Source organism: Oncorhynchus gorbuscha, linkage group LG19 (assembly GCF_021184085.1).
Source record: "Oncorhynchus gorbuscha isolate QuinsamMale2020 ecotype Even-year linkage group LG19, OgorEven_v1.0, whole genome shotgun sequence".
In the NCBI taxonomy this organism is placed as follows: domain Eukaryota; kingdom Metazoa; phylum Chordata; class Actinopteri; order Salmoniformes; family Salmonidae; genus Oncorhynchus; species Oncorhynchus gorbuscha.
The window spans coordinates 53,203,133-53,215,816 of NC_060191.1; the positions used below are offsets into that span (position 1 = coordinate 53,203,133).

At 41.7% G+C, this 12,684-nt stretch overlaps 1 protein-coding gene across 4 annotated transcripts; it reads left to right on the plus strand.

Moving 5' to 3' along the window:
* The first annotated feature begins 218 nt into the window (after positions 1-218).
* Positions 219-12,631, plus strand: LOC124005076 (dual specificity tyrosine-phosphorylation-regulated kinase 1A-like). Of its 4 annotated transcripts, none has more exons than XM_046313995.1 (12): positions 219-999; positions 2,751-2,820; positions 4,307-4,503; positions 4,676-4,768; positions 4,910-5,098; positions 6,814-6,961; positions 7,090-7,376; positions 7,561-7,707; positions 7,833-7,973; positions 8,094-8,397; positions 8,618-8,742; positions 9,080-12,631. In XM_046313995.1, the coding sequence occupies exons 2-12, from the start codon at positions 2,811-2,813 to the stop codon at positions 9,650-9,652; spliced, it is 2,214 nt and encodes a 737-aa protein (XP_046169951.1). In that variant the 5' UTR covers positions 219-999; positions 2,751-2,810; the 3' UTR covers positions 9,653-12,631. The 4 variants fall into 4 exon arrangements, with proteins under 4 accessions (XP_046169951.1, XP_046169953.1, XP_046169952.1 ...); XM_046313996.1 differs by lacking the exon at positions 219-999 and adding an exon at positions 1,006-1,747; XM_046313997.1 differs by lacking the exon at positions 2,751-2,820.
* Positions 12,632-12,684: the final 53 nt, after the last annotated feature.

Consider the following 12,684-nt stretch of genomic DNA (forward strand, 5'->3'; position numbering starts at 1 on the left):
AAATTCCTATTCATGCATTTTCTCAAAATAATTTAGAAATCCTATCTGGATGATTTTATTCTACTTTAGAATGTTATAGTTAAATTGAGACAATTTCTTCGTCAGAATTACTGATTGATTGACAAGTTATGACAGCATGCAACGTTGAATCTATGGTTGAATTATTCTCGTCATTGGTTCATCCCGGATTGGATAGTTTGATTGACAGTTGTCATAGTAACAACTCAGGCCATCGCCATTTTGTCAGAAGGTTTTTTTGCGGATTATTTTCAAATGTTCTCCCTTCCCGCCGGAATAATGCAATCACTGGATATACCATTGACATTTGTGTTGAAAACAATGCGTCGAATGGATCGAATTTAGACAATTATGAAGCAAATTATGTAGCATAGTTTAAATATATTTAGGGAGAGGCGCACTTGGTCTACCGGGCCGGTTCACTGCGCAGGTTTGGGACGCGCGCCATTTTGTGAAAATTGACATAAAAATTATTGTCCAAAATAAGCGTATATTTTAGGGCATGATATTTGTTTCATATTTTGGGGGATTTAGAATATTATTCGTTATGATTGCCTACGTCCGTGTTTCCCGTGGTGAGCTTGCAAGAAAACGGAACAATCTGAATGTAGCAACCTTTTATTTAGCTATTGAATTCCTAGCTACAGAATCTTGTTAGCTAACCTTAGCTAGTCAACAGCAGTAGCCACGTTCGTTTTGTCAACTAGCTAGCTAGCATAAGAGCTAGCTGGCGCTAGTCATCAGCTGATGCTAGTCGAAGTTGGGTGGATAACTAATTTTGTTGGTTGGGAACGCATTTGATCGTCAAGAAGTTTTACTTGGCTGGCCAGTGGGGGATACTGTTCACCTTCGTTACGGGAATTGAGTTGACTGACTGCTACCGTTAACTTAGCCGACGATTGAGGGCGGAGAAGCTCAAACTGGATAAATTGCCCTATCATACAGGTTATTTGACTTTAAATGAAGATCGTGCCATCAGAGGTGAGCCCGTATATGAAGCTGACTATGTGTGTTGTGTAAGAAAGGTAGCTAACGTTACACGGGGTGGCAATTAGCTAACTAATAAACTATCTAGCTTACGATCAGCAACCATTGCATTGGCCGGAGGATGTCATCAGAATGTCGCCAACATTAGACAGTACAGATTTGCTAGCAAACGTTAGCGCTCTGGATCTATGTTTTAAACCTAGCTAGTGAGCTAACAACATTGTACCTTTCGTTGTAGCTAGCGGCTAACGTTACGTCAGAGTGCTAACGGAAGTTAATAGTTAGCTAGCGTTAAAGTGTTTATGGCCGAGCATTTCTCGTTAGCTAGCTATGGTCGTTAACGTGCCAAACCTGTTAGAAAGGTGTGGGCAAGGTAACAGTAACAAGGTAGCCAGTTAACAATTCAGGCCCCATATCTTGCGTTATTGGCTTGCTAATAAGTTGGCAAGCTCGCCACATAGCTAGCTGGTCATCTAACGCGTAGCTTGCTAGTAGGCCCATACAGCTCGCTCGCAGAACACATCGTCACTGCAATCACTCTGGCGAGAGGAAACGGGTGGCTTGCCTTAACGTACCAAAGCTAGAAGGGTAACGTTAGCTAATGAGCAACCAAGCTAGGTAGTGTGTGTCATTGTGGACGAAGCCAGACTTTGCCGTTGACAATTCTGCTCTTGAGAAGGCTAAACCTAACAGATGATTTCCTTTCCAAATTCCAACCATGGCGAGAAATACTCCATCACCTGTGAGTAGTTAGTTAACAGTTGACAATTCCTTATTTTGAACTGATGACAGCCCGATTTGAAAGTGCAAGTATAACAAAACAGAGGGAATAATAAATGTCATAGGATAGACATAGTTAGATATGAAAATGCATACACACAATTCGTATTATAACGGTATATCAGTGTAACTAGGCCTGTGTTCATGTCTCGACTCAATAGCCAGAAAAGGAACTGTTCAGAAGACGGTCCTGAAAACGGAATGTTATGATCGTTTATGCTTTGCAAGTAATTACCTTGTTTTTCCTTAGTGGAACAGTTGGATGCGTTATTTCTACTTTATATGCACTGTTCTGAATAATTTAAATGGTATACAGTTTGTATTCAAAACACTTGCATTACAATATATGCTTATACTGCATATCATATTTAGCAACCCTTCCCACACTGAAAATACTTCAGCTCACTGTCTATACATAGTGTAATATTTTATTTTATTAGTTAGTTGCTGTTGAGGCATTCGGGCCATCTTCATCACAGGCATATCAAGTTAATGGCTTTGACAATGGGTATAGACATTCTGTGAGGAGATCTCTAGTTTTACTAGGTCCAAAACAATGGTCAGCCTGATTTGACCTGCTTGTTAGGATGGCACCTGTCTCGGTGTGAACCATGTTTCTGAACTGTTCTTGCAAAAAGTAAACAGATTTATACTTCTTAGATTTATATGGTTAATTGTCAACATGCTAAACACAATCTTTGAGTCATTGGTTCAATGAAATTAACCAGACTGACTGGGCAAATGTGATTTGTTGGATTGATTAGAGCTTTCTATTTTCTAGAATTACAGAATGTGAATTTTACAATATATATTTTCTATTAAAAAAAACATTGGGAGAGTCATCCTTTCCAATGTTTTGGTATTTTTCCTCCCTATTTTTTCCACCAAAGTTTTTGTGCTATTGGAAAGTAGATCCCACCAGAAATGCACAGTCAATGATACTTATCTCTTTTTGTTCTTCATAGTGGGTTGTGGTTTGCTGCTGGACTCTCCTCCCAGGATGATATGAAATTTTACAGGAGACGATGCATCCAGGTTAGCTGCAATATCTGCAATATTTTCTCTTTGGTGGGGAGGAGGCAGTCTTCGGACAATTTGGAATTGGGATTACATTAAATGGAGTGAAGTTTAAAATAAACCATGGTGCACCTCAAGATGTCAGCCAAGAAAGTGGAGAAGCAAGAAATGCCAGTCATCCTTACAGATGAATCTTTTGTATTTAGTGAGCTTGGAAGGATGCTTCAACAACTGGCAAGCATTATTATTATTGAACAGTTATACAAAGGACACGTGTGAAGTGACCAGCTGCAGATAATTATATAAAGGCCTATATAATATTACATGTACAATATTACCCATGTAATATAAATCACAAATTATAAGGAATAGTACTGTACTACTTATAGTGAGAAACGGGGTTAGACTAGGCTACCTTATTTGATTTTTGTCTGATTCTGAGGTCAACCCCATGATCAGTTATACCTAATACATGTGTTATTATTGTATGATGTGTCAGAAATGGCATATTACAATTGTATAATTCTAAACTGGATTCTCCTGGAATGTAGCTACTGTACATCTTTATTTCCAAGGTTCTCCTAATAATATCTATCAGTCTGGATATATTTGTTCCTCCACAGCTGGGTCAGCTCTGTTTCTAGTGCTCTCAGATGGAGTGCAGGTTTTAGGCTGTGCTGCTATTTTGCTGTCAGGCTCTAGTGTACTGAAAGCGGCCTCTAAGTGTGCCAAAGTTCAATTTTATTTCTTGTTTATTTCTTGCTTTCTCATTGGAAAATGGGAGCCGCTCTGCCCTGGCAACAAAAGTAGGCTATTTGCATACTGCGTTGTGATTGGCCTGTGCATTGATGGGCTTGCCAAATCACGCTGTATCTCTGTGGTGATAGGCTATGCTAATTAGGTGCTGTTGCTGGGATTCTGAATAGTGGTTACTGTGTAACGCTAGTGAATTGTGTTGTCTGGTGAGATGCTGATAGATGAGCAAGCTACGTAATACTTTTCTAATTTCTTTTCACATAAAGAGAAGGTTGATTTACTACCCAGGCTATATAAATATTGCATCTTTATTCCTGATCTAAAAGTACTGATGGCACCTTCTCATGGATGCTAATACAACAAACATACTGTATATAATTTGAATAACAATGCTATTTAACAGTAAGAGTTAGGCCTATGTCTTCCTACTCATGTCAATTATATGAGAGAAATTACACTGACCGTAACATGTTAGTTAGAATTTACCAACATCCCATTTGGGAATTTCAATTGAGAATCATTGAGATTCATACTACATAGTAAAGGTTAAAGCTGCGTGCCTACATTTCTTGACCCCTTGATGTGTTATTTTTGATCAGTTTGTTACTGCAGGAAACCTGCCATTGATAGAGTAATCTGTCTGAAAAATCAACTTGATTTTTCACTACTTCAGGGAAAGTTTGTATACGTTTTTAAAGTGTGTGTGTGTATATATATTTATATAAATGGCATGTTTGACTTATTTCAGGAGGAGAGACTTCAGCATGCAAACCTTCGTCCGTCCGGCTTGCGCCCTCTTTTTCTTTCCACGCTGCTGGTCTTCAGATGGCTGCTCCAATGCCCCATACGCACCAGCAGTACAGTGACCGCCACCAGCCAAGCACTGACCAAACTGCTGCGGTCCTACCGTACAGCGACCAGGCGCAACAGCTCACTGCCAATCCGGTATACAAGCAACCCACCAACCTCTCAATTTGTCGTTCACTTTTAAACACACACTTGCCCAGTAGAAATCAGAACTTTAAGTAGCCTATCATTTTGACTGCAAATTGTAAGAAAAGTTCATACACCTTTTTTTTGTCTGAGATATTAATGCTTTTCTTGTGATTTGTTACAGAGGCACATGCCCCAGTGCTTTCGTGACCCTACTTTGGCTCCCCTGCGGAAGCTCTCCATAGACCTTATCAAAACCTATAAACAGATCAATGAGGTGAGACTGGTTTCTGCTGTTTAATGTACTGCAATTGCCACAACATAAAAAATATTAGTTTTTTATATTTTTCATGTAGTTGGTTAGATCAGGAAGTACATATGCTAATGTCTGTATTGCGGTTCTTTCCTGGACTCTCAGGTGTATTATGCAAAAAAGAAGCGGCGGCACCAAACGGGTCAGGGTGAAGACTCCAGTCACAAGAAAGAGAGGAAGGTCTTCAATGATGGCTACGACGATGACAACTACGATTACATTGTCAAGAATGGGGAAAAGTGGATGGACCGCTATGAGATTGACTCCTTGATCGGCAAAGGGTCATTTGGACAGGTATAATTTTGTAAATGATTCAACATTATTCTCGTGATCACTTGTGTGATTAAAACATAAGAAAATACAGTACCAGTCAAAAGTTTGGGCAGACTTACTCATTCAAGGGTTTTTCTTTATTACTATTTTCCACATTGTAGAATAATAGTGAAGACATCAAAACTATGAAATAACACATGGAATCATGTGGTAACCAAAAAAGGGTTAAACAAATTTAAAATAGATTTGAGATTCTTCAAAGTAGCCACCCTTTGCCTTGATGACAGCTTTGCACACTCTTGGCATTCTCTCAACCATCTTCACGAGGAATGCTTTTCCTACAATCTTGAAGGAGTTTCCACCTATGCTGAGCACTTGTTGGCTGCTTTTCCTTCACTCTGTGGTCCAGCTCATCCAAAACCATCTCAATTGGGCTGACGTCGGGTGATTGTGGAGGCCAGGTCTTCTGATGCAGCACTCCATCGCTCTCCTTATTGGTCAAATAGCCCTTACACAGCCTGGAGGTGTGTTGGGTCATTGTCCTGTTGAAAAACAAATGATAGTCCCACTAAATGCACAGCAGAATGCTGTAGTAGCCATGCTGGTTAAGTGTGCCTTGAATTATAAATACATCGCTGACAGTGTTACCAGCAAAGCACCATCACACCTCCTCCATACTTCATGGTGGGAACCACACATGCAGAGATCATCCCTTCACCTACTCTGCGTCTCACAAAGACACGGCGGTTGGAACCAAAAATCGCTCATTTGGACTCATCAGACCAAAGGACAGATTTCCACCGATCTAATATCTATTGCTCGTGTTTCTTGGCCCAAGCAAGTCTCTTCTTTAGTGGTGGTTTCTTTGCAGCAATTCGACCATGAAGGCCTGATTCACGCAGTCTCCTCTGAACAGTTGATGTTGAGATGTCTGTTACTTGAACTCTGAAGCATTTATTTGACCTGCAATCTGAGGCTGGTAACTCTAATGAACTTATCCTCTGCAGCAGAGCGTCTTCCTTTCCTGCGGTGGTCCTCATGGGCGCCAGTTTCAGCATAGCACTTGATGGTTTATGCGACTGCACTTGAAGAAACGGTCAAATTTCTTGACATTTTCTAGATTGACTGACCTTCATGTCTTCCAAGTAATGATGGACTGTTTCTCTTTGCTAATTTGAGCTGTTCTTGCCATAATATGGATTTAGCCCTATTTGGTGAAAGACAATCTCCTGTATACCACCCTGCCTTGTCACAACACAACTGATTGGCTCAAACGCATTAAGAAATTCAACAAATTAACAATAATATATGCCATTTAGCAGACGCTTTTATCCAAAGCGACTTACAGTCATGTGTGCATACATTCTACGTATGGGTGGTCCCGGGGATCGAACCCACTACCCTGGCGTTACAAGCACCATGCTCTACCAACTGAGCTACAGAAGGACCAACATGGCACACCTGTTAATAGAAATGCATTTGAGGTGACTACCTCATGAAGCTGGTTGAGAGAATGCCAAGAGTGTGCAAAGCTGTCATCAAGGCAAAGGGTGGCTTCTTTGAAGAATCTCAAATATGATTCCATGTGTTATTTCATAGTTTTGATGTCTTCACTATTATTCTACAATGTAGAAAATAGCAAAAATAAAGAAAAATCCTTGAATGAGTAGGTGTTCTAAAACTTTTGACTGGTGCTCCATGTGTTGGTGTTTTTTCTCTCCTTGTGATTGCTGTAGGTTGTAAAAGCGTATGACCGTGCAGAGCAGGAGTGGGTTGCCATCAAGATCATCAAGAACAAAAAAGCTTTTCTCAATCAAGCCCAGATTGAAGTGCGTCTCCTGGAGCTCATGAACAAACATGACACTGAGATGAAATACTACATAGGTAATGCACTCTAGTGCTTGTCTATTGTCCAAGCCATTATGGAGTACTGTTATGTTTTACACATACAGGAGAGATTGGTGTATCAGCCAAATTTGATTGGCAGAATGTCTCTTTTTCCTATCATGTAGTTCACCTGAAACGTCACTTCATGTTCCGCAACCACCTCTGCCTGGTGTTTGAGATGCTCTCGTACAACCTATATGATCTGCTGCGGAACACCAACTTCCGTGGCGTCTCTCTCAACCTGACCAGGAAGTTTGCCCAGCAGCTTTGCACTGCGCTACTGTTCCTGGCCACGCCTGAGCTAAGCATCATCCACTGTGACCTGAAGCCTGAGAACATCCTGCTGTGCAACCCCAAAAGGAGCGCCATCAAGATAGTGGACTTTGGCAGCTCCTGCCAACTGGGACAGAGGGTATTCTAATCTACTACTTATTGTCTTGGTCCAAAAGAGTTTAACCTTGTCTTTCACAAGTCTAATTTCTTGCATATGTTCTGTATACCTCTGATGTATATTCTGTTCTCAAGCTTTTAATGCTGATATCTGTAATGTTATCTTTAAGAATGGGTTGTGATTTACTCTTTTTATCTTTCCTCAGATATACCAGTACATCCAGAGTCGTTTTTACCGCTCCCCAGAGGTGCTGCTGGGCATGCCCTATGACCTGGCCATCGACATGTGGTCACTGGGCTGCATCCTGGTAGAAATGCACACCGGAGAGCCCCTCTTCAGTGGCGCCAATGAGGTACAGTAGGCTTGACTGACTAGCTGTAGATCTTTTTAAATGTAGCCAACTCTTAGTAAATTAATTTGATACATGCCATTAACATTAATCCATGGCAGTATTTTGTTCTGTTCTATAATTCTCAGGTGGACCAGATGAATAAGATAGTTGAAGTTCTAGGTATCCCCCCCAATCATATTATGGACCTAGCCCCAAAAGCCAGGAAGTTCTTTGAGAAACTATCAGATGGCACATGGAGCGTTAAGAAGACCAAAGATGGCAAAAGGGTGAGTGTTCTGCAGTTCCTCTCTCAGTGTGGTGTTCTAACAGTGGCTTTTGGTAGTGTTGTGTATTTGAGTTCAAGTACCTGACAACCCCTCTTTCTCTCTTGTCTTTCCTCTGAGCAGTATAAACCTCCAGCCTCTCGAAAGCTCCACTCCATCCTGGGTGTGGAGGCCGGGGGTCCAGGTGGCCGGCGGGCGGGGGAGTCTGGCCACGCTGTCGCTGACTACTTGAAGTTCAAGGACCTGATCCTGCGGATGTTGGACTACGACCCCAAGAGCCGCATACAGCCCTACTACGCCCTACAGCACAGCTTCTTCAAGAAGACTGCAGACGAGGGGACCAACACGAGCAGCAGTGTGTCTACCAGCCCAGCGCTGGAGCAGTCCCAGTCCTCTGGAACCACCTCCAGCACCTCCTCCAGCTCCGGTAACACTCCCTGGCTCAATTGACCCTCTTTCTCTCCTCGGAATATTGCAGTTGCGGGCTCATATCTCAAAGTGGTGCCTTTTCAGTGCACTGGTGGGAAACCCAACAGTTGATGGTGCTTAAAAAATATATACTATTTTAAACCTTTGCTAGGTTGTCATTTTTTAGATGTGGTGTGATGGGCTGAGGTTGTGCCCTCGTCTCTCTCTCTCTCTTGCAGGAGGATCATCTGGGACAAGTACCAGTGGAAGAGCAAGGTCTGACCCCACCCATCACCACCTACACAGTGGAGGGCACTTTGGGGCAGTGCTGCCAGCCATCGATGGTGACACCCTCTGTCCACAGGTGACATGTCTTTGTCATTCATTTGAAGAAGCTAATTAATCAATAGACAACATGTTGTAAGTCCTAATGTAGTCAATATTATTTAAATGCACTGGGAATGTAATGGTTTGACATTTCCGAAGTAGCATTTGCCAAGTTTTTTTGAAATTGACATTTTGGTAATTTAGCAGATGCTCTTATCCAGAGTGACTGAGTTAGTGCGTTCATCTTAAGAGCTGGGTGGGACAACCACATCAGTCATATTAAGTATATGTTTCCTCAAAGTAGCTATCAGCAAAGTCAGAGCCAGTATGAGAGATGAATTGATTTGATTTCTGTTTTTGTGATCCACTGACAGGCAAGAAAGACTTACCCTCCCCCATTGGTGAGGGGAGGCGGTGTTGGACCAGAGCCAGTGGCCGGAGAGACCCACCCAGTCCAGGAGACCACCTTCCATGTCCCTCCTCAGCACCCCAAGGCCCTGCACCCCCACTCCCACCCCCATCATCACCACGCGCAGGTGATGGCCACAAGGCCCCGGCCACGGCATTACACCTCTCCCACACACAGCGCCTCCACACAGGACTCCATGGAGGTGGTGCATGGCCATCTGTCCATGACCTCCCTGTCTTCCTCTGCCTCCTCTTCCTCCACATCTTCCTCTTCCACTGGGAACCATGGCAACCAGGCCTACCAGCTCCGCCACCTGCCCTTTGGGCATCACGGCGGGCTGAGCATGGGGTTGGGCGCCTTCTCGAACCCCCGGCAGGAGACAGGCATGGCCGCCCACCCTGCGTACCCCATGGGCACAAACACTGGGCCGGCTCACTACCTACCAGAGGGCCACCTGGGCATGAGGCAGGGCATGGACCGGGAGGAGTCTCCCATGACTGGAGTGTGTGTGCAGCAAAGTTCCATGGCCAGCTCGTGACTGCACTAACATTTGGCTATGTGTTCCCCCTGTGCGTCATTTTTAAGGTGGTGTTTTTTACTACAGATGTGTCGAACTAAAGCTGCTCACGTCAGAAGGGAGATATCACTGAACCGCTACTACAGAGAAGATCCTTTGTTAAAAGAATGTGGTTTCCGTTTTTCCTTTGCAATCATTACACATAGTAATGTTGCAAAATAACCATAGTAAAATTGAGACATCCATCTGCCATTTCACAAAATTCATGTAACAAATAACCACCGTCTGGTATTACGTGGCAAAATCTTCTGGTGAGCATTGGGGATACAGTTGGAAGCAGTTTTACAGGTAGCTGTCAGTAATGAATTGCTAACACCTCTTATTTAAAACTGTGGAATTTCTGACATTTTTGTTCCACAGTTGTTGATTGTTTTACCCTTTTTTTTAAAGTGAATTGTCACAAAAGAGCTGCTTTTAAAACATGTAGCTTGACCTGAGGAAAGTGTTTGCAGTGATATTTCGTGTTGTCTGGTATTGTGTAACTCTGTGAGAGGGGAGCACATAGCAGTGGAGTTCCTACAGCGTGCGCTGGCCCAGACAGTGGAGGAATTACCCTGCAGGTGGAAGCTGTTGAGTGGGGAGGTTCTGAGGGGAGCGCTGCCCCCATTAAGTCCAGGGGCCCGGTGAGCTGGGTCCGGCCTGGCACAGACGAGAGATTGGCTCTGGAGAAGAAAAGGATCCGGCGACGCGCAGGGAAGACTGGTTCAGTCAGTGGCTGGTTCTCAGATAACCCTTTGGCCTTACGACTCATGGACTTGGAATGGGACGGAGCTGGACATTATCATTTGAATTAACATGGCTTTCCTCTATTTTTTTCTCTCTAGACAGCCCTTAATTCTTTAAGGAGAATAAACATAATAGAAAAGGGTCATTAAGAATCATTTCTGAGGCCTTTCTCTACAAAGATTTCTTATTAATGGGGCCCCACATTACAGGGTCTTCTTGTACACACCAATCTCCTAAACATTACTTCATCAAATCTTGTTCACAGATTAAGGATTTCACAGTGGAAAGAACTATCTTTTCCCTTTGCTTACCCCCCCAAATCTGCATGTAGTTCCTCATCTGAACGCCTGCACAAATTCTCCATCTTAAACGGAAACTGAAAAGAAAAACGAGTTAAGTGACTGCCTTTTTTCCTCCTCAAATTATGCTGTGAATTTTACAATAATTTATTTTCCCTTTGGATATTTTTTATACCAAAGCAGTTGTTTTTAAAGCATATTAGGTGTCTGTAACCAATAATGTAGCAGTTCACCACTTTTGACTCCGTTTATCAAGATCTTATTTTAACATCAATACAAAACAGCAGCAATATATTGCTCTAGCAAAACTGGAACCGGTTGTTGAACTTAGCTACCATATATTTTAACAGTTAAGGTTGCAATGTTTTACCAAACCTGTTTCCATATTCTTTAGTTGACTTTAATTTGTGGAGTCTCTTTTAACCTTCGTATGTTTAGTGACATTGGTAGTTACTCTGCAGGCTCCAGAGTAGCAGAATTAAAAGCTCATGGTTCAATGGAGACAACTGCATTCTATTTCTGCATTTTCCCCCACGTATACTATTTTTAAGGGTTTCGCTGCCTTTCATACATAATTTGGTTGACATGCTAGCTACTGCCATAACTCAAGACTATTTTAGTTTCATTACCCTGGCAGTGTCTAGACAATTGTTTCAAAATTATTTGGCAGAGCACCTTGTGAGCCTGGTCCTATTCAAATGGAAAGCGTGCCAGCAGCCCTCTTGCTAATGTCCTGAGGATGATGCTCAACTTAGGCAGACATGCATGTCCATAGAACTCTACATTAAATAAAATACATGTTTCATTCAGTTTATTTTATATCAGGGATTTAGAAGTTTTTTTTTTTTTTTTTGTCATCTCTGGAAAAATAACAAGACCTAAACAAAGTCCTGCTCATAACAGCCTTAGTTAAACACACACAGACCGCAGGACACCATTCTATTGTCATCGTAATTCAGGGGAGAGACCATCACAAGGACAAATCATGTTTGGTATAACCACAAATGCAAAGCTACCTGTAATGATATTTTGATTTTATCTAAATGTTAAAATTATAATCACAATCATTTTTCATACCCCTTATGATTTTTGAGATTCAGAAATTGACAGTGGTTTTGCTGGCACTCATACTGGTACTAAACATTCCAATATAAAGGTTAAAAAAAAAAGATTTAAAAATAATAATAATAAACTTGAGTGACTCTTAAGTGTGAGCCTGTTTCAGATCATGCTGAATGACCTTTGATCTAGAGCAGTTGTCATGACATGCAGCCCCTTTTTAATAGTTGAAATAGAATTGATGTATATATTTATATTTTTTAATAAAGGAAGTATAGAACTCACTACCTTGCTCCTGCTGGTATGATGATTGTTTGTCAATTTGGTGACCATTCAGTGGCAAGATCTCAGTTTTCTTAGTCAGTGGTGTATCATGGTCTCTGGTCAGAGGTACTTGACTACATCAGGACAACACTATGAGGTAGGGTTTGAATCAAACAGGGAAAGCTATATCTTCAAACCTTAATTTTCACAGGGTATATTGTAAGTGCATGTACATCCACAAACCTTACATTTTGGTTGTATGAGAAGCACATGGTGGAAAAAAAGTGGTTCCATTTTCAATAAGGCTGTTATGTTTGGGTTTCACACATTTGAGTACTTGTTGACATATCCCTCACCCTACAGAAGCGCAAGTCCTCAGATTTCATTTGAATATCTTTTCCTTCATTTTTTTTTCATCAAAATGTTTGTACATGCAACATGCACTATAAAACTGAACAGCATGGGGAAAAGGATAAGTCCATGTATCCACAGATTGTAAGATCTAGTCAAGACTTTGCTGTGTATATGACAATGCCCTTTGTATTATATTAAGACAGTCTTATGTATGATATATAAAAAGAAGTTAATTGAACTGTTGTGAGCCTCTGTTCCTCAACTTATCTTCACACACCAATATGTATTTCT